This window comes from Halichoeres trimaculatus, unplaced genomic scaffold (assembly GCF_033239565.1).
Source record: "Halichoeres trimaculatus isolate MK-OKI-2021-1 unplaced genomic scaffold, fHalTri1.1 fHalTri1_scaffold_4, whole genome shotgun sequence".
NCBI classification, from domain to species: Eukaryota; Metazoa; Chordata; class Actinopteri; order Labriformes; family Labridae; genus Halichoeres; species Halichoeres trimaculatus.
The window spans coordinates 28039326-28065342 of record NW_027437182.1 but is presented as its reverse complement, the minus strand read 5'-3'; the positions used below and the strand labels follow the sequence as shown (position 1 = coordinate 28065342).

Genomic DNA, 26017 nt, shown 5'->3' with positions numbered 1-26017 from the left:
GACAATGACTGTATAACTTTGAAGACCACGCCATTGTTAGAGCTCAGTTTAAACAGCATATCTACACACAGTAAGCATATCTCAACTTTAACTTTAACTTTAACTTTTTGACCTGTCAATAAAGGTGTAAAGAAACAACCCAAAAGAGTTAGCTGTTCCAATGTTTAAATCTGGCAAACTGTAAGCTAGCTGCACACATTTGCCAAATGTCCTTCAGTTGGTATCACAGTACAGCATACCTATCCACAGCAGTGGAGCCACAAGTTCTGCTTTAATTTAACAATGACACAAGGAAAAATTTTGGCCACAAGTGGGCAAAAAAATACTTGTCCATGATAAGCTAAGGAAGCAATATCTGGTCATCTGTTTTAAGACTGCAATATTTTACCTTTTTTTTTTTTTTCTTGCATCAATATATGAGTGAGGACATTATGGCTTATTTTGTTCGAACATGAGATTGTTAGTTCGGACATGATTCACCCACACATCTCAATGTTTACCACTTTTAAGGCAGTTGCTTCTCAATCTTGAATTTAAGAGTTGAAATAACCATTAATAATGATGTTTTGCTCTATTACTAATATTTAAAAGTAACTTCAGCAGTCAGGAGTATAGAAATATATGAGTTATCTCTTTATTAAACCATTCTGGGCACGTCATTTATAGGGTGCACTACATCTCAGTTAAGAAAAGTAAATGCGCTAAACAGCTGTAAAGTGGACCAATTAGATTGATCCTTCTGAGGCCTGTGCATGGAATTACAAAATGCATCATTTATTTAAAAAAAAAACAGATGAAAATGGAAGCCTGCAGAAAAAAATATATTTTACAGCTTAATATACAAATATATAAATGTACATTCAATAAATACATGATGAAGTATTCTCAAGATGTATTATGGCTATTATATAGTCCTGATTTTCCTGCATGTTTACCTTAAGATCTGTGCAATGTTTGACTTTCAAAGTAAGATTCACAGTCAATAGGGTAAACTGATGGAAGTGGGACAATGCCAATTTTGACGCAACAGATAAAAAACAAAACTGGGAAAATAAAAGTGACTTTAGTTGGGTTTGTAAAAAATCAGAGGCCAAATCTGCAACATATGTCAACACATGTCCAATCTTAATGACCTTAGGATATCTGAATGTCTGCAGGGGATGAATAACCCTAAAGTGACCAGTGACACAATAACCAAAACACAATCAAAGAGCAAGCAAAGCTTCAAGGAATCAGACATCAACACATAACTCATATTTAAAACATATATAATACTGATTAAAATAGATATTTACAAAGGCTGCTGTTATATTATGTTCAGTATATGGTAAATACATCTTTGGTCTCTGTTGATTGTTGGCGATTAGTGGTTAGGTACAGAGAAACACATAAGTTGAAAGATTGTTGTGTACATTAAAAAGATTTAAAAAAAAAAAAAATGAGATGTGCCTTAATTTTGCCTTTCACTCTGAATCATTTATACAAGAATCCAAGTTCACATGGGCAAAGAAAACACACCACTTAAAAATATACCACAATCACCATCAACAGTACATAACGGCTGCAAAAGCATCAACGTGATTAGAAATACATGCAGGGAAGACAACTGGAAGTTTGTCACATTTGAGCACAACCTAACAAAATAACTACTGAAATGTATTTTAGCAGTGCAGATTGCAGAGAGACTGGTGAGAGCCGCTGAGCCAACTGACTCCCAGCTTTGTGGACGAGGTTGTGTTGGAAGCGCTGACGGCTGGAGTCACAGGGCACAGCAGGAAGAAAATCAGAAGCATTCAGTAAAAGTCCAGCTACTTGCAAAGGCTTTCCCAGTGTCTCTGTGTGCTCTCTATCTTTGGCTATGAATGTGCACGATGAGGGGATGGATGGATAAGTGCAACTTCAAGCGTCGTTCTGCCCAAAAGAACTGCCTTTTGTTTTCAGTCTGTGCATCCTGGAAAAACAAAAATACAACAGTTAATGCACGTTAGAGCTGAATGAGGAGTCCTCTTTGGATGTTAGTGTTTTCATCAGTTCACTGAAGCTAATGTTCAATTTGGAAAATTTTCAGTATGGTGTGCAATTTACTTAAAGAAAATTTCTTATTAACTCACTGTTTCTCTTTACGGCTCTGGATGTCTTCCTTTGACTTGACAAAGATTGCATCTTCTCCTCCTCTGACCAGGTAGGCAAAATCTCCCTCCTTTGCACTAAAGATCACCCTGAAATCAAACAAGATTTTAATTTTTTCTACTGAGTTCAAAGTGAAATAGATACGTTTCAGAAGTTTGGGCTGTGTCTTGTTTTTGTAGAAGTAAAGGTCATCTTATTACTTGGACTGGTGCTCCCCAGACTTGATGCGTAGTTTGCGGAGGTGAAACTGGCTGCTGCTCCAAAAGGACCAGCCAGGTAGGATTGTATCTTTCTCCCAGCGCAGCTTCACGATCATCAGGTCCCCAATGTCCACGTCAGTGGTGATGAGGAAGGACAAAGTGGTGTTGGTGTTTAAGGCTGGTCTGCAGGGTGAAAGTGGGAATCAAAGGTCATCTGCTTGGATTGGAAACAGCGAAGGCATCTGTGGTATGTCTGAGTCTATGTGTGAGTGCATGTGAGTGACGTAAGCAACATGGATGCCTTAGGGTCTTTATTTAGCGTCAGGTTGAATGGAAACACTGTTGTTAACATCTGAGATCTTTTTGGTTCCACGTGTCTGTGTTTTTATTCAGGTGTTCTTCTGTTGTAAAGTACGTACATGACGAAGGGGATGTCCTCCTTCTCCCCGTGTGTTCCAAACAAAGAAATCTTCATCGGCTGCTCGGTGAAGCTCAGTGCGTCTTTGCCGAAGAAATGCCCCTTTACTTGATAGTGAAAAACTGGAAGAGAAGAAAAGTTGTGCTCCTTGAATACAGCCATTCTCCAACATCCCATCGCTTAGGTTAGTTACACACTTGAAAAGCCCTTATGTAAGCTTGTTTCTCTGTCAGCATGTGACTGTCATGGTGCAGCATTCAAACACAGATTTGTGCTCAATCCTGTTGGCTTTCCCTCACATGTAAACATGTACATGTATTTATTACCGTTATATAAAACTGTTACATAAAAATATTACAACACCTCCGCCCCTGTAACGTGTGTATCATTCACAAAGTTTGCTTCTGCCAAACAGTAATTCTCAAATGAACGTTTCCATTGCACATGCAGTGGTGTTGCGTTACCTTGGCATAGCCCAAGCAACTAAAATACCCATGACCTCTTCTTCATGTCATCTTACTACTTGTTGAACAGTTTTGGCTGTGTCAAGTGTGTGTAGTCTATTTGTACCAACACTGATGTTAAGGGTAAAAATGAAAGCTTCATGCACATAGGAAAATAATGAACAGCAGCTCAACATTTGGAGCTTTAAGATTGTGCATCGGTTAGCTTAACTTTCCCCCAAAACTATCCATTGGCATTTTTTCCTACCTTTGAAGGGCATCATCTCTCGGGTCTTGAGGTACATTCTGGTGCTGCGTGCTGTGCGAACTTTGTTGACGTTGTAGCCAAGGTTATTGCAGCGGTTCTTCCTGCAGCTCAGACACTGGCCCTTGTTAAAGGCGTCTTTGGAGGTGCAGCGGAAAGCCATGCTCTGCTGCTGGATGTTCAGCAGGGAGTCGATGAACAGGTGGATAGAGCGCTCATGGGAACATTTGACGAGTTGGTCCATATCTGCAGGAATGGAAATACAGAAACTGTGAAAAAAATCACCTCTGAGCTGGCCTTTGATGACATCATGCAGCAGAGCAGAGAGGCATCTCTCTTGTGTATGGTTTTTATGATCCTTGAAATGTCAGACTAAATGTTTCTCCAGATGGTATTTAGCAGTTGAGGGAAACTTAGTCCTCAGTCACTCTGGTCATGTGACAGCTGAGGAAGTGAAGAACACAACATCGAGCGAGACTTTCATCTTGACACAGGACAGAACATGACTGTGATGCTTTGTGGGCTGTTACAGCTGCAGGAAAACATGCTGAATTGCAGCCCTGAAAGCTTTAATGGAGCCAAAGTGTCTGCTGACACCATCTTAATTAACACAAGCCTGTCTTCATGATTTACAAGAACACTGTTGTTGAAATAATTCACTTTAATGTGGGGCAGAGATGTGTATTTATGGTGCAGAGTGTCACAAGCAGACAGACATGATTGGAACCAGCAGGTCTGAGCCACTGACGTCCAATAAAAAAAAGGGAGATGAGAGATTTACAGATATAAACCGAAGCCCAACACTAAGTTTTAGCTATACAGTAAACAAGGATAGGAAGTATCTGTGATACATACTTTGGAGGCCCTTTAGACCTGCAGATGCAATCCCGAGCAGGGTATTCTGGATGTCACAGCCCGGCTGGAAAGTTCCTCCATTGGGGTAAATGTCAATGTGACCCACAGGTCTCTGGATACCGATGCTGCGGTCTGGAGAGCCCCTGGTGTTGGTGTGCAGGACATCCACAAACTGGGCGTCATCTCTGGACAGGGTGTTCTGGTTGTCTGCGTGCTCAAAAGTGGGACCAGCTGGGTCCAGACCTGGGTAGAAGAAAGAAAGTGGGACAAGTGTTTAGAGATAAAATAGTTTTTGGGACAAGGTGAAGCAAGGACTATGAGTTGTTGTTGTTGTAAAATATTTGTCTAAACTAAAAAATTTGAAGTTAAAGGTAGGATTGTGGTGGATGGCAGATTGTAATTCAATGGTATGCTGTTGTGTTGTCATGGTTACCATCGATGCCCATACAGAAGTTTGGTATGTAACAGTAAAGTATATGTGCAAACATGAAATTCATTGGCCTAGAGCCTGATTTTAGTCTTTAAAAGTTTCAGTAACATGGGCCTCCTTAAAGATTATGCAGAGCAGTATTTACTGACTTTGACCTGTTTGCTCGTTATGTAACCATGTAGAAAATGTGAGTGGTTCCTCACCTGTAATCCTGCTGATTTTATGGTCAGTGAGGTCTCCAGCGATTCCAGCCACATGGGCTCCCAGACTGTAACCCAGCAGATGAATCCTCTCCCAGGGCAGCTGCACCTCTTTCTGGAAGGCAGGTGATAGTTCAGATTTTGCAGAACATGCTGAGATGCCTCAAACATTTTGAAATGAATCCTACAAACTTACTGAGTGGGTTAAACAAATATAAAAGCTATTCCTGTAAAATTATGTTCATTTGTTGTCAGAATTTGAGATGTAATCCAAGACTCCGGTTGTTTGGTGTCATTTTATGTTAGCCAAATTTTGCAATCGTTGAACTTTGAACTTGTGTAAACAGAGAAAAAACAAATAAGAGCATTAATTATGCCAATGGCCTTGCTCAAACAAAGAGAGAGGCCTACTTAATTCGGAGCCTCAGAGGTTACAGACACAGCCATTAAACACTTTTATAGGGCATTAAAAACGATAACCAGAAGGCAAACGCATGGACAGCAGCCCTGCTGGGTTCAAAAACATGACATTACAAGCAACGATTTGTCACAGATTCAGCGGCTCCTTTCTTTTTCGTGCTGGCACATTAAGGTAGAATGCGTTGATAATTTGGTTGTCCAGAAAGCAGTAAGACAAATGCACTTTTTCGAATGTGGTAAATCAGATCCAGCTGTCAACCAGGTGGGAAACTTTTTAGTCAAGGAAACTTACTTGTATCCAGCTCACAAACTTGGCAACATCCCTGCCGACCAGCTTGGTGTAGGCAGCAGAGGTGGGGTAGTGCTGGTTGGCACGGGTCAGCCAGTCCACCACGATCACATTGGAATCGGGCACCCGGTCGTAGAGAGCAGACACCAGCTTGGGCACCCAGCTCTCGTACATCCCTGTGACCTGTGGCAACACGCACAAACACACACACGGTCACACACATTTGTGAGGTCAGCTGGAGGATGGCGTGATTTACTCCAGCCGTAGCCCTCATTCTGTTTCTGGGAGAGACGCCAGGGGTCAGATCTTGCTGCATGACTAGCTCTAAGTCACATTAGAGGAGAAGATCTATGCACAGTTTGTAAAACACACTCTCTCCTCTCAGCCGGAAATGTGTGTTTATTGCTTCATTTATCTCATTATATTGTGGGGACGCATCAATTAGGGCTTGGCTCGAGGTTTAGGGTTAGATGCTTGGTCGTTTGAGTCCAAATCTATTGTATATGCAATGTATAAATTAAAATTCCAGCTTAATTGGAATCTCATGGCCAGAGTACATACAGCAAAGACGGTTCCTTCCACATAAATGTAACCATCAAATACAGCTCACAGCAGACAGCTATTACCTGAGTGATTTTTTGCAAAGTTTTCTATATGTTCTTGACATACCGTCCAGCCATGGATCACAACGAAGGTCTGTGTTTCTCTGTTGAAATCGCATTCTTCAATGGTTTCGGGCTGGCCGGCCACAAGGAAACAAATGTCATCATCAGGTTCTTCTGCAGTGCGCAGGGAGAACTTGGACACAATGTCAGAGTAATCTGAGATCCATTCAGTGGTGGTGGGCAGGGGGGTAGCAGTGACCGTGCTGTTTACTGTAACACACAATCAAGAAAAAAGGTGAGAGAAATGCACAGGTTTGCATGAACTGACTGTGCAAATGTGAAGTGCACAAGAGAGAAAAATGTAACAAAGTTATATAAAAAAAAAAGTTTAATATACATAATGAAATTAGAAAACTTTTTCAGTCAGCTCTCCTATGCGAGAAGCAGAGACCACTCAATCTCTCTTTTGCCACTTAGTCAGGATATGTATCATGGCACTGTCGCCCCCTTTTGTCTACATCTTATGTGTGCTGGCTTAAAAGTGGTTAAAACCTCAAAATGTGAAGTACCTGTGAGTTTTCAAAGTGATATAGATCTGAAAATGTGATCAAAAATGAGCAAAATGAAACCCAAAATGCTCTAATTCGCAAAGTTAGCCTGATTTGTTACTGAATCTGTTTTTATATGTCTAATTGGGCTGATTGATTTTAAGTGAAGCCCCATCCTGAAAACCATTCAGACGTGTATCTTGTTACAGTCGTTTAACAGGATGTTAAATATTATCTTTTTCATCTTGTTGAATCTGAAACAGTTTTTCTGTCCCTCTCTTCAGACAAAGGCCGGCAGCAGCAGCAGCTTTTCTTCATGCACACATGGAGATGAATGGTATGAAATGGGATGCAGACCTGCAGTCTGAAAGCTCTACCCGGGGTTACTCCCGGTCAGAGCGGAACGGCAGGCATTAGTTTACCTGCTCCCTTCATTTACTGACTCCAGCAAAGCTACGGATGAATCACAAAGATACAATCCCACCCAACAAGTTATCACAAGACAAAGATTGCAACAGGTAGGCTTAGTCTTACCATACACAGCAGTGGTGCTGAGTTCGGGGTCAGTAGAGAAAGTTGCAAAGATTTTTCCAAAAAATATCCAAACAGTCAAAAAGATTATATTTTCTTTTCCCATATTATTAAAAAGTTTTTTTTTCTCCTCAAAAATATCCTAAATAAAAAAAGTTGTCTTGTCACTCGACCACTTTTAGATCCTGTTTTTTGTTTCCAAAAACAAAGCACCGGTCAAAAAGTGGTCTCGGGATGTCCTCTTGGCATAAAGTTTCTAATGGTCTGTCACAGATGCCGCTACAAGTCATCTTTATGGGTGGCTCATTTAAATACTCACACATGATTGGCTGGAGGTGAGTGGGCGGGGCTTTAACTTTGTCCCGGCTCATTGGAGAAATCATTCACAACCTTCACACAGAGGCTGAAGCACTGCACCGCGAAGTGAGGATTAAACAATACAAAAGAGGTTAAAAATAAATAAATAAATAAATAAAATAAATAAAAATAACAATCACTGTGGCTGTAGATTTAAGATAACAAACAGGAATTACATCTCTTAATCATTTTTAAAAAATTAAAAAGAAGAGTGAAATTAATGACGCATAATCACAATTTACTAGCTCCACAACAAATATTTATTGGCATACATATGTTGACTTTTTTTTAACTTAACTGTTAAAATATTTTCTATTAAATACATGATTTAAAATAAGTTGAAATTATCTATATATCCGTTATAAGAAACCTTCTTTGTTCAGTTAAATTCCCAGTTGGTCTTTAAGCTTAATTTGTACAATTTAGTCATTTTGCATTTCCTTTTATGAAAACCTGAATCCTAAGTGTGATTTTCAGCATTAGGTGACATCAGCTGTGTCACTTTGATTATTTGAACTAACTTACCAGGAGATGTACCCATTGTTCTTGTGAAAAAAAGAACAATTTTTAGACAAAAAAATTTTAAAAAAAAACTGATTTTGTGTTATGAAAACATTTTCTCTAACTTGACTGGTTAACATGACATATTTTTTACTGTATGCTTCATAAACTGCACTGTAGTTACTCTATGCTAAAACCATGCAAGGAAGGACCAACAGCTTCGAATCAATGTACGACAACTCAACCACCAGGCCAAACTGCGGCAACTTGAAAAGTTATGAGTGGGTTCTTTAAAAATCTTTTGATAGAAGTCAGGATTTTTTTTTCTACTAAACAAAGATGTAACAGAAGTTCAAAAGTAAACAGCTAAAAGCAGCTTGAATACACAAATATCAGCCACATAACATGCTCAAAATAACTAGTACTTGTGTTGTTCTTATATCAATTTCTGTACATTGTGAGTTCTCTGCAAATGAGTTCATTGAGGCCTTAGTGTGCCTTGAAAAGCTCCTGCTGCTGCTGCTGCTTTGTCAGCCAGGTCTTCTGTGACAATCTGAGATGCATCTCCTTGGTATGGGGGGAGTGTGTTTCAAAGCAACCTTCTCACACTGGGGAATGTGAAACTCTAAAATAATTACCCACTGGGTAACAAGTAAAGCAATGCTGTCTTGTCCAATGATGGCATGTCAATGGGAAGCTGGGAAGTATTTGAAATGAGTAAATCAAGAAAAGAAAGTTCCCGCCTCATATCATGTCTTGAAAAATCAAAACAAGATGTGAGATACTTGTACGGCACTCAGGGGCACCGAAGGAACTCCAGAAGAGTGCAGCTAAATCAGAAACACATGGGGGATGAGAGGCGGCATGAGAGAAATGTGTCTAAGCACATGTGTGGGAGTTTTATGATCATTTTCAAGCCAAAACATCTGCATGAGAAAATGTTGCACCTCTATAAAAAGAGGGCAACAAGAACAGGCTGACCTATTACCCAGATATATCTGGGTACAGGCTTAAATTCTGTTTGGTATATATTTCTCCCTGTCCTGTCCTCTGATTTTTGCACCTAAATATTAACCACTGTTTGGTAAGAGATACTGTTGGCAGAAAACTAGTTCTATGCAAAATGCTTCCTTACAGAAATATTTCTACTCCCAAAACTTGTAAACAAGTTAAGTTAGAAAGTTAAGAAACAGATTAGGAAATGACATGACTGTTGTTTCCACTGGTCTATGTAGTCTGAAAAAAAAAACAATGTAGCACAGACTCATTAAAACCACTGTGAGGAGTTTTTAGCTTGTTGAAAAACAGACAGAAATAAAAACTGGCGTTGTTTTAGGAGCAAGAAAAAAAGACAGTCATTGTTAAAACCAATGACATCCACATAAATTTAGTTATTTTCCAGGCTGGAAGTTTGCACTCAAGTCAATTAAGATTCCTAAGAAGTAAGATTCTTACTTAATAAAATATCTGGCAATTAAAAAACGTAGGATGATGCTTTTTGAGTAGATTCACCAAAAAATAGCAAAGAAATAAGACTTTATTTTTTTCCACAAAGGGTGCCAAAATGAACAAAAAAAGAAACCTCAAAGTTCCTCACAGGAGTTTTTAACATTACAGTTAATCATTCAGGAAAGTTTAATTTGTACGATTTTTTAAAATTTTTATTACTTGTTTCTTTAATTTTTTTTTTATATTGTTGTTGTTCATTCATTTATTTTTATTTTTACTTTTGGGACCTCTGTGTCCGTCTCTTTAGAAAAAAGTAGCGGTACCAATATTTTTATTTTAATAATTTAAAAAAATAATTCTGCCAACGTTAAATTAAATTTGTCAACAATTGGGGGTTAAATCTTTCCTTTTCCACAAAACAATCTGCCATTTATAGAAATTGGAAAAAATGATAATAATAATTTTCAAAGTGTTTTATTATTATTATTATTATTATTATTATTATTATTATTATTATTATTATTATTATTATTATTATTATTATTTTTATTATTATTATTATTATTATTATTATTATTATTATTATTATTATTATTATTATTATATGTAATGTACAACAACTGTAACGTTTGTTTAGTTTAGTTTAGTTTAGTTTAGTTTAGTTTAGTTTAGTTTAGTTTAGTTTAGTCTAGTTCATTTGAAATATAACTCAAAAAAGCAGATCCTTTTCATTTTCCAAATAATCTTTTACAGATAATCGATGTGTGATGAGCAAATTGACGTCTTAAGAAAGCTACAGACTGCTTATCCACACACTATTAGAAAAAAAATTGCAGAAAGTAAAAAAAAAGTCTCAGGGAAGTCTTAGGATTGTTAACTCTTTATTTAGTACATCAGGGTCCAATATTTATTTACAAATATTATAATTTGGACAAACTGCCTCACTTCCTTTATTTGACGGAGCAACATTTAACTCCTTAGACCTTCCTCACTCATTAACGACAGCTCTGTATTTATCTTCTCTAAATATAGTCTGGAGTTTCTTTCATCTAGAGGTCATGTATGCATGTATTGCTATGTATGTATAGATGTCTGTGTGTGGATATGTTTGCATGTGCCAGTGAATGTTAGGAAGGTGATGCTTAAGGGAGACCAGGAGGACCAACCCAGTGATTAGACAGAGGAGCAACGCCTAACCCTGAGGCTGTTATCCTTTTCTTAATCTCTGTGTTCACAACAGTCACTGAGTTTGAATCAAGACAGAGACAAACAGATAAGCAACAGGGCTGAAATGTTGTATCCTGTGAGAGTCACACCCAGGAATCCTCAAAAAACGTGTGATATCTCTTCAACAGTTTAAAAACTGATTCAACCGGCTTAATTATTGGAAAATTAGTGGATGAATTTAAGAGCAATACAGTCAACAACTGATTTAAAAAAAATAGGCAAAGAGGCTCCTGAAAGTGTTTTGGGACTGTGTACAGATCTGAAGTCTCCTTTAGTCACTTTGAGCCTTAATTTGTTTAGATTTGACCCCTGAGGCCTGCTGAGGAAATTAAAAGATCACTGCAGAGGGAACATTTATTTCCTGCTGAGAAGGAATTCCTTCACTTTCCTGTTGCTTCTTTTTCCTCTTCTCTGTTTTCTTGGGGAGCATTACGAACTTAAAAGGCTGCACATTTGTTTCATATTCTTCTGTTTGCACAACTGACCGATAGCGCTGGCTGTAGCCTGCAGCGCGACGCTCAGCAGCACAGGCTCTCGCAGATGTTTCAGGTGCTTGTGTATCAAAATTTATTGCAAATACTTAAAATCATATGAAAACACTTCATTTGTTGCTTCTGTGTTTTTCAGGTGTGTGCAACACAGGTGCGACTCTATGCCCCAAAAATGAGTCAACCATGCTCTTTCCAGAACTCTGAGAGTGAGATATAAACAAGTGTTAAAGCGGCCATGCAAATACACCCCCATGCACACACAAAATCCTCAACGCAAACATCTATTCTGATGACTTGCTGAGAAGCTAAGAAGAAAATAGTTTTTTTTTTCTCTCTCCACAGGATGATGCAGCATAAATTTTCTAGCAGCCCCAGTTTCACAGGACCCCCAGTGTGTTGAGGGGTTGCACCATGTGTGTACAGTATGTGGCTTCACTCTAGCAGTGTCGTTTGATCTACAGCCAGAAACAGGAGACGTGACTGCTGCACCTCATGGCAACAGAGTCTGCCTCCAACTGTAGACTTACTCTGATTTTACACTACTCCACTGAAAAAACTGTATTCAGTACTCATTCCTGCCTGAGCAAGGCCATCCTTGTTTGTTTTACACTCATCACATTGTGTTCTTTATCATCTCACTGTTTCCATTCACTCTCATTGCCATTGCATCCCAGACACATCAAGAGAGGAAAAGACCTTCAAGAATTTCTGGAGAGACCTTGAATCCAGCTGGAGACTAAAAAAAATGTCAGAGATGCAGATAAAAAAAGTCATGAATCATGGTTTCACTGGCAGTACAGTGAGGTTCATTTCACTTGTGGCAACAAGGCTGTAGAAAAAGCTCTAATTGGGCAACACCAGCAGGCTTTAATTGCCCATTCAGTAATCTGTTATGCGAGGGAAAAGATTTGGTGAAAGAAAGAAAAGCTTCCCACTGAGAGTTCAGTCTTTTATGACTCTCTTGGTGAAGAAAGTTTGGTCGTAAAAGAGCCGCAGAAAGGCTTGAGAAGGAGTCGTGTGTGAAGAGGCCAGTGTTGTATATATACCTCTATTCAAGGCTGACATGAAGAGGTTGTGTTGGAAGCTTGTGCAGGCAGTTAAACAAGAAAAGTCAATGATGCGTAAGCTGCATGTACGTAGTGTATGTGTCAATGTGTGTTTGTGCACACGTGCATCAGTCATTTGGATGTTTATGTGCAATATACACTGAGCACGTCTCTTGTTTGTATCCACTCTAACTGTAAATTGTGGTTTGCCCTTTTTGTGAACCCTTCAGTCCTCACTTTCCAGTAAGTAAACCTGAGGGACAACAAACACAGAGCTTCACAGGAAGGAATCTTTAACATGAACAAGAAGAGTGGGTCAAAGTGTCAGGTTTAGGTGAGCAGGTATTAGGCTAACAGATAATCAGTAAAGTTTGATGTAATCAGAATGCACTGTGGGAAAAAATGTCCACACAGTAACCATTTGTGTTAAATTGGATGTGTATGAGTCTTTTTTTTCTTGCCAGCACTTTATGAGCGCTGGGTATACAGCAGAGCAGCATAATGAGATCATATGATGACATATAAAACTAGGGTGCAGGTCTACCATTAGTCAGTGCATATACAGCTGATTTACAGGCGTCATACACACACATACACACACATACACACAACATATGGGTCAGCAACTGTGCATCTGTTGCTGCATGTCCTCTGTAAGCCCATTTACACAGAGTCTCCATTGTCCTCTGCTCTCTGCCAATGGTGCACAAATGCTCACACACATTAGTCACAGATTAATACAAGTTCACACAGAGTCCCAATAGGGACATTTACACATATATTGCAAGGCAGCAGTTTATTACATAAGCTCTTCTCCTCCTCATTTTTTCTGCTGGTTTTATCTGAATGATATGGGAGGAATGCAGCAGACCAGGGACAGAACAAGTCCTGTGTTCAGTCCCTGGTGGAGACAGATGGTCAGACTATGGAGTGATAGGGGACTTCTCACTGTGCACGCAGCGATCAGAAGCTATCTGGTCAGACATGGCTTACACAACTCACTGATGTCAAGTCAGGAGAAAGCAGACGTTTCATAAGTCTTTGATTTCAAAAGCTGCAGAGAGTCTAAGTGTCTGGACTGGGGGTGTGAACAGACAGTGTAATGGTTTTCTCAATTGTTGTCTTGACTTGACTTTAGTTAACCCAGCTTTGGTTAAATAAACCAATAAACTTTAACTGTTCTTTTATAAATAGCTGTTTTAAGATTAAATCAACCTGAGGTCTTAAAATTAGTCTGGAGCGTTGTTCCTTTTGACATCAGACTCATAAAACTGAAGTCTGACTGATCATAAAATAATTATTTCAGGTCAGAAACAGGAAGCATTTGGTCAGAGTTTGATCATAATGCCTTGTATCCCTCCCACTGCCCTGGGTAACAGGAGACAGACTTTAACTTTCCACTTATCTCACTCCATGATGAGGTTTTGGTGGTAGTGACCCAGCTTGACTAAGGTTTTGGCCTTCACTTTCTTTTCCTCAGCCTGACTGCTCTCAGAGCTGGATGTCTCTGGCAGTCAAAACACATTTTTCATCATTTGTCTGCTGCTGCTGTCCAGCAGCCTGACCTGAAGTCTTGGCGTTCACGATGAAGGACCTAGAGTAGTTAAGCTCTCACACCAAGAAGAGATATTTCCCAAATTGGTTGTGCTGTCCTGTTGTTTTTTTTTGTTGTTGTTGTTGTTTCAAACTTTGGCATGGGGTTTAACCTGAATACTCTTGAGCTGATCCTCTACTGAGCAAAAAGGTTGTAAAAGCACACTCAAAGTTGCTCTGAAAGATCAAAAAGTAAAACAAAAATCCTTCTCTTTGGCTGTCTCTATCTCTTTTTTAATGACAGAGTCTCTGTTTTCCATACAGGCCAGGCTCCTGCTTCAAGCGCCAGTTCTCTCAAAACATAACGAAGATGTTGTCTCAGCTTTGTTTTCCCTCAGCTGCCGAAGGAAACTTCTGGTAGATTGCCTCTCACTGGATCTGAGGTGGTCTCAGAGTCAGTGACTTGCAAACTAACAAAAAGGAAGGGATACACATGAGAGTACCATCGAATGCAAACACGCAACTTAAACATTAAGACACCTTTTCAGCTCCCCTGCTGCAGCACCTCACATTCACAAGCACTGCAGGTGATTCACATACATCCACCAATAAAAGCCTGAAACACAGCACCGCTACCCTGCTGTGCGATATGATGTGAATTCCATGTTTATGGCGTTTCTCACGTGCTGGACATACATTGGGCTCTGGTACCTTCTATGGTATTATTTTCCACACATGAAAGGAGAGAGAAAGGTTGTTTTGAAATGAGGTAAAACAGTCACATGTAGGTTGAGATATTAGATCCACAGAGTGACGGACGGCAAATCAAAGGTCAGTATCTGATGTGCAATCCTAATATTTGGGTGTTGATACAGAAGAGAAGCTGGAGACGGGAGGAGAGAGACATGGTAGTAAAACAAAAACTTCAATGAGACAATTCATCAGAGCAGACATGAGCAAAAATAAACACAGACCAGGAATCTGGGTAAATGATGTTGCACAGCGAGGGGTGACACCAGAGAGCACTGAAGTCTGTGTGTTTCAGAGTGTGCATTCCTTCTGCATGGACTGAAATGAGTGTGAGCACAGATTTTTCTGCCTTCAAATGTGTGTGTCCACTTGAAGTGAGACCCTCTTCTGCTCCCAGCCCAGCTGCTCCGTACTCTCTCCAAGTGACCGCGCCGATTCAAGCTGTTCATTTTACATCTGGTGACCTTTTTGCAGTGGTCATTTGGGGTGATGGGGAGAAAGGAGGTGAGCCAGCTGCAGGGATGCTTGTATATATGTAATAGCTGTCTCTCAAACAAGTCTTTGCCGTTACACCCCTGTCTTCTGTCTCCAGTTTTTAAGCCTCATATTTAGAGAGGGAAACAGCAAAAACTTTCGGCTCACAGTTGTTTGTAGTTGATTTTTCAGTTTTCTGTTGATGAGCCTGCACAGATATGACGTCGTAACCGTGTGGAGTGTTTTTGGCGGTTAATGACTCCCCCTAGTGGACGAAAGGAAAACATGCAGGAAAATGTTCTCAGGTCTCACTTTGTTCTGTTAAAGATAAAAAAGTTAAACAAAAAACAGCTTGTCTCAAGTAAATTTGACTGAAACTATGCAAGTTTCGTATCCTGTCTTGAATATATTCAAATTTAAACAAAGCTAGCTACACAAAGCTAATAAGAAGTTGTTTTCATTAAATTATATTGTTTTTTCACGGTTGATACTTTTTTCTTCTCAGAGTCGCTGTTCTGTATTATCTTTTCAATTTAATTGACTATATTTTTTACCGGACTGTAAGTTTCCAGTATCCAAATGTCATCCACTTTCATCAGCATTTTCAAGAATAACAATCAATACCCTGAAAACCCTGAATCTCACTATGGGTCACCTGCATTGGCCACAGAATCTAAAGTCATCGTTATTGGATTAAACATCTGGAGAAGTGTGCAAGAAATGTGCATCACCCAGTGAAAAGCTTAGATCTATCACTCTACATCCTCAACATAAGCATTCAAGATTAGTTATTATTCACATTCCATGAGACATGAGCTGAAGGAGCAAAGTTTATTTGTAGCAAAGAAACGTAGAAGCAGTAATAGATGTGATAAGAGAAGTTAAAGAGAAGAAGGAGCTATATCTGTAAGTTACACTGAAACCTGCAAGTGATGTTTTATGTATTTACGATCTTTAAATGAGTGTTGTGGATAGAGGTCAACATGGCATGATTCAGGGAAGCATTTCAAGTTTCATACTCTTACAAATAAAGAGAGTGATCACAAAACAAATCAAGGCTGTCCTCTGGGTAATTCTTCAATCTACAGTGAATGAAGAAAACCATGTTTAACACATTCAGTCCTCCTTACCAGACTGTGCAGCTGGTAAAAGTAATAAATAAGGAAAATGAGTGATTTTATTATTTTTATTTCATAAAGGATGTGAGACAATTCCTTTTATATTTTTTTTGCTATTTCTTCTATATGTGCATTATAATTGGTAACTCATTCCAAAGCTGCTCACTCCATTAACACGAGTTGAATCTTTATTCATTTAAATGAGTGACTAATTGCAGAATTCAGTAGTTAATCAGGATTAAACTGTCTCAATTGCAAGTTTGTTTACTACTCAGTTGGACCCCAAAATGATCATAGAATGATGGCTGAATGAACAGGGGTCAGTGTGTTCAGATTCTAGTTTGTAACCCCATTTAAGTAACTCATGAGTCAAAAATCTGTTTGATTTAGCACATTTCCTTCATTTAAAGTGAGAAACTAAACTCAGATATCAATAGCACAATAGTTCATACTCTGTACCTTTGATTAAAATTTGAGCACCTGGATTCCTGCTTTACATTTTTGGTGATTTGATAATTTAAGGATAATTTGTTTTACACCACTGCAAAGATGAAAACATTTCTCTGAGGAAAAAAAATAAACACAAATCCTTGAGTGAAAACAGGAGAACATAAAATTCTGATATAAAATATGAGATTTGACAAGAGATTTTAAAAATTGCGAACATAACTAGACTTCAGGGATATTTATTAGCATAAGTCAACAATCACACAGATCAAATGCTTTTTACAGAAAAATCAGACTGAAACCAAATGAAACTCAAACGTTTGTCAGAATGTGACATTAAGCTTAAAAACTTTATCCTTAGCAGCTCAACTGTGCCAGCCAACTAGTTGTAAAAAAAAAAAAAACAATAAAAAATAAAAATAAAAACAACAAAAAAAGAAGTTTTGAACAAATTCATTTTGACAAAGACTCGTTTAACGAGAATGGAAAAACTTGAAAAATGTTCCAGACACAAACTGGGAAGACTGGTGAGGCTAGGTCCATTAACCCAGGTGTTGAAAAACACATGAAGTTACAATACAGAGCTGTAGATAACGCCTCACCACAGGACAAACCGTGTAAAATACATTTTCTGGTGCAGAGATGGTAGGGAATACTCAGGGAATCACTGTCACACACACACACACACAACAAAATAAAACAAAAAATATATATACTGGTAGCAACCTGAAAAATAAAAAAATGCATCAAAAAAGACTTGAATTTTGTCAGAGAAACAAATTTAAAAAAGGATTTCCATTTTAAAACATGTACAAGACCAAGATGGTCACATCCTTCATGATGTGACCTCGTGAAAGGGTTTCTAGACAGACATCAGTATCGCCGACCAAAAGCTCCGCTCTGTAGTCCGCTGCCCTGCATCAGCTGGTTCTGTCTGTTCAGAGCTCCAGAGAGGGACTGAGATGTTCCTGTGTTCATGTAGCCTCCACGGCTGCTGGAGGAAAAAAAACATACAATGACTGATTACTAACAGTGCTCACACCTTGAAAGTAGGTGAAAAAAAATCTCTAAGTTCGACAGATTCTTTCCTCACCCAGTCATTCCTCCACGGGCCATGTGGCTCTGGCCTGGGATAGCACCGTCTCTACCTGGATCATAGAGCAAACATTAGACACACAAAGCTCATAATCCCGGAGGATAAAATGTCCAGTGTAGCAAACAGTGGATTCATGGCATAATAAAAAGGACAAAACTGTGTTTACTTTGCCATGATCTGTCTCCATCCACTTTCCGGCTTGAGTCCCAGTCTCGACTTCCCTCCCTGAAAACAAATAATTTCATTTTTTCCTGGTTTTAGGGGAATGCAGAGATTGAATTCTTTTTAGTTTTTCTAAAGCAAGCCCCAGCTCAGTGTGAAGCTCACCTAGGGTTCATGCGTTTGTCATACCCTCCACTCCAGGAGTCTCGACCATCTCTACCATGTCGGTCTGATCGGTCAGAGAAGTGCTGCAAGCAGAGTAACAGGAGAGTTAGTCGCTCACACCCTGATTCAAGGAAAAAAGGTGACGAATTTTGAGCTACAAGTGTTATTGTTTTAGGTCTAGAGCAGTGACACTGAAACAATTATAAAATGCCTCATGTAAGGATACTACAGAAAGTAACTATTAGTGTCAATACTTCATTTTACCGATGTGCCAGTTACATTGTCATCAGAAAATCAGAGAGTTTAAGGGTTCAAACCTCCATAAACATGATCATAACTGCAGAAACAAGGCGTGACTTTGGGTCTGACAGTGACTATGTGTAACCTGTTAGCTCAGAGTTACTGTGTCTCACCTGGCCATCACCACGAGCACTGTCCCGTCTGTCCATCATCACGTTGTCTTGGTAACGCCCTCTGTCCCTGTGATCAAAGTCCTGATAACGATCCTGTCGACCAAAGTCTGAGCGGCCATAACGGTCATCCATGGTCATGCGCTTATCAGGCCAGTCGTCTTTTCTGGGAGGAGCAGACGAAATCCAGAATGAAGCCTGTTCATTCTCAGTCTTACATTTGCTGATGAAATGCTGCGATCCCTTCAGTGTCAGTGTCACAACATGATTTCTGTCATTTACCTGCCATCCATGTCATACGGTCTCTTCATAGGCCGCCGCTCTTGGTCGTAACGCAACTGCTCCTGCTGCCGTCGCAGCTCATCACGCTCCCTGAGAATCCTCTCCTGCTCACGCCGCCTCTCGTACTCAATGCGCAGTCTCTCCCGTTCCAAGAACTGCCGCTCCATGCGATCATCCTCCAGGCGCTGCTTTTCAGCCTGTGATGAATCAACAGTCAGAGGAGTTTTGAGATCATCAAGAAAGAGCTTTAAGATCTTCATCTGATCTTCATTTGAAAGACAAAAAAGGGATGAATATCCCTTTCTGTAGCTTTTACCTCAGTATTATGTATATTCTTAAGTCACAAGCATGAAGCAACACACTGTTAGAGAAATATCCTGTTTGTTTAAAGTTGTCTGATAATACCTCCAGCCAGTGTCTCTTCCTCATCAGGTGATTCCTCTCCTCTCTCTCCCTGAACAGACGGATTCTCTCGCGCTCTCTGTCCGGTCGGTTGTCACGATCACGATCTCGGTCCCTGAAAGACAAGTGTAAAGATTAATCTCTCTGATGCTAATGTTCTGTGTTTGGAGGAAGAGCCGAGGTTGAAGCAGCTCTGAAATATTTGTTTCTGCAGGAGAAACCTGTGAGGATTGTTTATTTATCCCTCTACATAGAACTACACTTATTTTTACTCCAAACAGAAACACAGCTGTGGTATGGAGAAAGATATATTAAAAAGTATGGGAGCTGTTTGAGTGTAGTATTTAGTCCTCTAGGCGTAAATTCTTACGTCACTCTGCGTCTCTCCACCTCTCGGATCTCCCTCTCTCGTTGTCTCTGCCTCTCACGCTCCCTCTGCTCCTTAATCTGGTCAAATGAGAGGATGTCTTTCTTCTCCTTACTGGATGATTTGCGGTCCCGACTCTTTGTGCTCTGAAAAGAAAAAATACAAGAGAAGAAGAATGAAGAAAAGGCGCCAAGAGGTCAGAAAATCTGAATGACAAACAGAGTAAAATAGATATGACACATTTAAAGAGCGTTGTTCATTGACTTTCGTGATCGTCAGTGGGAACTCACCCGTTCCTTGCTTTTGGTTTTGACACTGATGACAGGCTCTCCTTTCGACTTGTCCATAACTACAGTCCTCTCATTTCGTCCTGTCAAGAAAAAACAACAACTGATTAGTCACTAAACAAAGATGTTAAAGCACTCCAACTCTTTTCAATCCCATTTGGACACCAAAGCTAGAAATCAAACATTTCTCACCTTTTCCATCTTTTCCTTCTCCCTCAGACTTCTCATCCTTTCCATCAGACCTTTGAGAAAAACAAGACTGTGTGAGCTCTTAAATCAAACGAATTAAATGAATTAAAATAAAAAATAAGACAATAACAACAATTGGATTACTTCCCTTCTCATAAAGTTGATGGTTTCTGTAGTCTCAATTTTATAGCTACACTTTACTACTTGTACAAGCCATGCTAAAAATATAATCCACCATTGGATTAAATACTGTGCTGGTATGGAAAGAGACTTCAGTCAAACACGTAGGGGCTTGTAAGTGGTCTTACTTGGAGTCAGAGGAGTGTCTCCTGTCACCACCAGACTTCTTGGCTTCACTCTTGTCTGCTGGCTTCTTCCCTACAGGCTCATTTTTTGCCTGCAATGTTTCACATTAAAGAGTTAATTTAAAAATTAATTTGAAAAATCCAAATGAAAAGATACTGTCAAAATCTATAACTCTCTCTCTATATGAGTGTGTTAGTGTGTGTTTTATGGAAACCTTACCCGCTCCACAGAGATCATCCTGCCATGCAGCTCGGTCCTGTGAAGGTGGCTGATACATTTTGTGGCCTCCTCTGTGGATGACATAGTGACAAAGCCATAGCAGCGAGCCCCGGGGCTCTTGGCGTTGGTTACTACCTTGGCTCCAACAACCTGCAAAGACAGAATTAGGAATAAAGAAAGAGGAAAAGAGTGACACTTCCACTTCAGATTAAACTGAAAAGACTTGTAAACTTGACACATCTTAACAACAGTGAGAGACGGTCTACGTAGACTGACCTTTCCATATTTGCTGAAGAGTGTCTTCAGATCAGTCGCTCTGGTCGTGGAGGAGAGACCACTGACCCACAGATTCCTGCTACTGCTCGCTGCAGCACCACTTCCAGCAGCTGCACATTCATACAATATAAACTAATAAGTACTTATCCACCGAGTTTCAAAAAGGACATAGAAAAATGATCATGTAACTCACTCTTTTCATCTTTAGACTCAGTCTTGTCATCCTTCTCCTCAGAGCTAGAGAAAAAGAAAACAAAGCTATAACCACTCAGCTGTAAGAACAGGTGCAGATGTTTATACTTGTGTTTTGTTTTCAATGGTATAATACAGATCAGACAGTGATCAGCCCATTATGTACCAAAGTGCAGTGGTTTAACAGTGATTTATGAATTTGTACCCTCTGAAAATCCCAAATGTTACTGTTAATGGGTAATAAAGTGGGACAGGTGGGTGTAAGGAATGACAAATGAAACACGCATATGCACAAAACGTTTTTACCTCCATAAGAGCATCCAATTTGTTCTAGCACAAAGGAGCCAATGCAACAGAGATAGCCATTTTGGTTTCTAGTAGACAGAAAGCAACAAACCTCTTTTTCTGATCATCGCCCTCTACAGAAGAGGACTCTTTCACAGTCGAGGCTGAATCCGCAGCAGCTTTCTCTTCTGTCTTCTCATCCTCCTCACCCTTAGACCCCATTTCTGAACCAACAGTTTCATCACCCACAGTGCCCTGTTCGCTTACACTAACAGCCTGCAAGCTTTTGCTCTCAGAGTCAAATGTCTCTTCTTCTGGAACTGTCTGTGCATCCCCAGCCTCTTTGGCGTCAGTCTCCACAACATCCCTGTCGCTCTCCGCGTCTCCGGGGGCAACCTTGTCGGATTTGGCGCAGGTGTCGGACACATTTTCTTCCTCTGCGGCAGTGGTGGCAGCTTGCTCTTCTTCAGGGCTCGTCTCGTGGCTCTGGTGCTGATCTTCGTTAAGTGGCTCAGATAAACAAGACCCGGCTACTTTGTCATTTTCTACGGATTTAACAGGAATAGAATGGTACAGAGTTTAATCACTTCTGAAACACAGCAATGGTTAACGAGGAACTGGCAAGGCCTGGATTAGGAACGTCATGACCACTGGCCTGTGTTTTAGATCAATGTATTAAAATGATGAAGCAGACCCTACCGAGAGACTGGAAAAGGACCCAAAAGGCTGGGAGACAACTTAGCTACTCTGGCTCATTTCTCAAGTTGAACCACTGTTCACCTGATCCCAAGCAGACAAAGACTTCAGAGGGCTGAAGAGAGCCACAAGATCTGCAGTGGTGCAGGATGTCCTCGCTGTAGTTCATCTTCTTTCGGCTTTTGACGATCCCAGAGTCCAAAAGTGATGCACAAAAGTCCAGAAACATCCTATCCAGCTGGGTCCGTGTGTTTAAACGTGTGATAGTTCTTGATGAGTCTTCTCTGTCTTACTTGTCACGTGGCAACCTGGAAACACTGCAATCACCTGCAACAGCTCTCACCACCCTGACCTTAAGCGTAATTGCTGTCGATGTGCATCAAATTGCTAACCACTGCTGTGCCACCATAAGAAGAACACAGCGGAAAACTTTATTTACACATGTACCAGTGAATTATCAATTGTGGTTAGCCAATCTTTAACACATATCCAGCAATTCCCTTTGGGCTTCCAGTCTCTCTACCTGAAGGAAACTAAACAATGTGTCTTCAATCCAAGCTCAGCACTGTAAAAGACCTCTACCCCTTTTTAATTACCATTTTTGACAGTACCTGTTTCTTCTTTTGCGTCATCAGCATCTGGATCTTGAGGCTGAAAGAAAATGCATACTGTCTTAGAGATTTTGTCCTCTTACGACATTAGGATTTACTGTAACTGTTACAAGTGGAGATGTTAGGGGGGAAAATACCATATTATCTGTCGATCCTGTCATAAAGTCATCTTTTTCTGACATCTCAGGATCATCCATCTGATGAGTAGAACAAAAAAAGTCACATTTACAAAACAAAAACAAGACATGTTAAATTTGACTTTCAGAGACACATTTCCTGAGCACTTCCTCACCTCTGGAACCTTTTCCTTATCTTCCATCTCAAACGCCCTGTTGTCATGCTCTTCATTCAACAATGTATCTTCATCTAAATTCTCTGCTTCAAGCTCATCATCCTCAGCTGGTATCCCATTATCGTTCTCCGTTTCATCCAGGACATTCATGTCCAGGATGTCCATTTCCTGCATGTTCTCATGATCATCTTGATGATCCTCCTTGAAAAGAAAAAAATGGGGGAAACCTGGTTAATAAAAAAAATAAACCCAGCAGTAAATGCAGAGTGAAACAAGCTGTTTGCTAGTGATATGTAGCCTAATGTTGTGTTCACATCAACATATTTAAAGGTTGAAATCAGATACACTGACTTAAAAAGTAGTACGTGTAAGTGCTGATTATAAATCAGCATGCTTTGAGCTGTCATGATAAAGCCCATAGAGAGAAAGACAGAGAGGTCTATCAGAGGTCTATTCACTAATCTAGAGTCAGAAAACCAAGATTTAGCTACGGTGCTCAGCTCATGTTTCTGTCGAGTTGAATCTAGGTCTGAATCTCTGACAAATCTCTGTTTATGTCTGCCACCGGGAGTCGGGCTCACCCGGACCTGGCTCCAGTATCCTATTCTGAACACCATCCACAGACTTTATAACATAGATGCAATCATATCAATTTTCGACAGACGACTGCATTTTTTATGATTGATGCAGAAATAAAGTCCTGTCTTGTCAGCTGCACAAAACAAATCGAGCACAAAAACTAACTCACTGAGTCCAAACAAGTGGACTCCATGTCTTGTTAAGCTATCCATCCATCCAAACATATTTTAATCATCTTAATGGATGGTCAAATTGAATTATAAATTTAGAATTAACACAAAAAAACACAACCCGAAATGCCCGATCCTGCTCATGACAACCTGTTATTCACATTGGCTCAAAATGGACTGAAGGAATGCTAGTCCCGAAAAAAGACCTTTTGAACAGCTACACCAAAAACAGACACTTCTTCTTCTAAATTTGAGCCTTTTTTGTTGAACAACATATAAAATCAATGATTGACATATTCTACTGCCTTAAGACGATATCAAGTGTTAATCTACAAAAAAAAATCTAACCTGCAATATACCCTTTAATTAAATGTGGGATTATTCTACCAATTACTCTGCTCAAGAGGATTTTTAAAACTCCTAAAACGCTATAAGAGCACATCTCAAACGTGTAGTAAAAAGTGAACTCACATGGCCATCACGGGACTCCTCCTCCATAGTGCTGTCCTCTGGTTCATCAGTCTCTGGCTTTGTATCTGTAAAACATTTAGATCAGGTCTTCATTTAGGTTTTAAAAGGCTTCAAAGTGAGCTTTGAGGCAACAGACTTTTCAAGAGGTTAATGTCTGAATGTGGTCCAACATAATGACGTGGCAGACTCCTCCTTGAATTATTACGTAAACCTTACAGCCCACACCCAGCTGTTACAACACCTGATGTAAAGGATGCTAATGATTGGACTAAAATCAGGCGGGGAACTCTAAAACAAGGCAAGGAATGTATGAACTGTTCTTACTGCAAACAGAGTCCTTCATTTACATGGCTACTACCTACCTCTTGCTTTTTCTAGAATACATTTTGTATGTGGCAAAATGCAGCATATATATATATATATATATATATATATATATATATATATATATATATATATATATATATATATATATATATATATAAACAATCAAATTCATTGAAAGGAGAATGTCAACCTACCTAATGTAAACATATTAACACTGTAGATATTAGCAAATAGAAAAAAGGAAAGGGAAACTAGTTTGCTAGCCAAAATATCTGGTTTCAGATTACATAAAATGTCATTCTTACATCTACTTTGCGTGCTTTACGTGTTCAGTGAGGAATACCCCCCTCAAATCAATTTGTTGGTTAAACACATAAAATACAGCTAACATTTCTTAAAACTAAAATATTTCCTGTATTTATCAGACGGCAAACAAAATCATAATATTAAAATCTAAAACAATCACAATGAGGTTGCAGTCTGACACAAAAGTGGCATTTCTTATACATGACAAAAATACAAGACCCAGTTTCGTCTACAGGAAGTCAGTATTCTGTAGTTTCCAACTAGCAAATTACGTTTATGGTAAACATGTTAGTCTCTTAACATTTTGAATTCATCTTACCTTTGACAGCCCGTTTAGGTGTAGGTTTCTTTGAGGTTAGCTCCGGAGTGAGGATAATCTCATCAGGATTCCCACCTTCTTCTTCAATGGCCTGTTAAAGAAGACAGACACAAGCGAAAGCGCGTGCATAGGTAAACACAGAGAAAAAAGACAGACAGAGAGACTTTGGATAATGGTGAATAAATCTGTACATTTTTAAACACGTTAAGGCAAATTTAAAATAAACGAAAATAAAAGCGTGCAATTTTAGCTGTGTATGGCAAACGTTAGCTAACTGCTAACGCTAGCCAATAGAATGTGTGACTGGGCCTATAATGCCACCGTGGATTTCAATTTTTAGGGCTATGAAAGGGTGCCAAAAAACGTTTCTGTACCAAATGTAGTAATTAACATTTTGTATGCAACTGTTCAACGGCTGAGAAATTAAGGAACCTTTTTCAATCGCTCTGATAGCACGCTCTTGACGCCTGTGGTGTCCAGGTTTCGTTTCTTCAGCTCGGCCTTTAGGTCAATAACCCTCAGCTCGGACAGTTTGCGGACCTCTGCGCCCTCCAGGACCTCAATGTCTGCTGATGGGTCAGCCATCGTTTAGTTTGTGAAAATTACGCCTTAGTTTGAAATGATTCCTTATTGCACTCTATAAACTTGTGCAGCTCCCCGTAAGGAAACAGGATGCTAGTGCGCTACTGCAAAATGGAAGCCACTCAGGGGCGCATGCGCAGAACACTTGCGCAGTGAGGAACTGAGGCAGTTTCCTCGAGGCTTAACAGGTCAAAGAGATGGGGGACAGCTATGCGTTTTATTGTGCGTGAAATGCAAAAAAAAAAAAAAAAAAAAAAAAAGTAAAATATAAACAAATACACAAATAAAAATGATCAGTT

General features: G+C 39.6%; 2 protein-coding genes across 3 annotated transcripts; both read right to left on the bottom strand.

The window, feature by feature from the left end:
* Positions 1 to 610: 610 nt before the first annotated feature.
* lpla (lipoprotein lipase a) lies at positions 611 to 7601 on the bottom strand. The gene is made up of 10 exons (XM_074668160.1): positions 7338 to 7601; positions 6320 to 6525; positions 5654 to 5833; positions 4945 to 5056; positions 4312 to 4554; positions 3460 to 3702; positions 2750 to 2870; positions 2331 to 2513; positions 2112 to 2219; positions 611 to 1951 (listed from the first exon to the last, which is right to left on the bottom strand). Exons 1-10 carry the CDS (start codon positions 7438 to 7440, stop codon positions 1900 to 1902), a joined length of 1551 nt encoding a protein of 516 aa, XP_074524261.1. The 5' UTR covers positions 7441 to 7601; the 3' UTR covers positions 611 to 1899.
* A 9752-nt stretch (positions 7602 to 17353) lies between these two features.
* Positions 17354 to 25853, bottom strand: safb (scaffold attachment factor B). Of its 2 annotated transcripts, none has more exons than XM_074668377.1 (21): positions 25569 to 25853; positions 25137 to 25227; positions 24185 to 24249; positions 22965 to 23165; positions 22810 to 22869; positions 22673 to 22712; positions 21478 to 21910; positions 21082 to 21125; positions 20889 to 20998; positions 20613 to 20762; positions 20396 to 20484; positions 20091 to 20140; positions 19902 to 19981; positions 19615 to 19757; positions 19248 to 19359; positions 18843 to 19039; positions 18564 to 18726; positions 18151 to 18233; positions 17990 to 18048; positions 17821 to 17875; positions 17354 to 17721 (listed from the first exon to the last, which is right to left on the bottom strand). In XM_074668377.1, exons 1-21 carry the CDS (start codon positions 25719 to 25721, stop codon positions 17601 to 17603), a joined length of 2499 nt encoding a protein of 832 aa, XP_074524478.1. In that variant the 5' UTR covers positions 25722 to 25853; the 3' UTR covers positions 17354 to 17600. The 2 variants fall into 2 exon arrangements, with proteins under 2 accessions (XP_074524478.1, XP_074524479.1); XM_074668378.1 differs by having other exon boundaries at positions 17354 to 17718.
* Between the last annotated feature and the right edge of the window lie 164 nt (positions 25854 to 26017).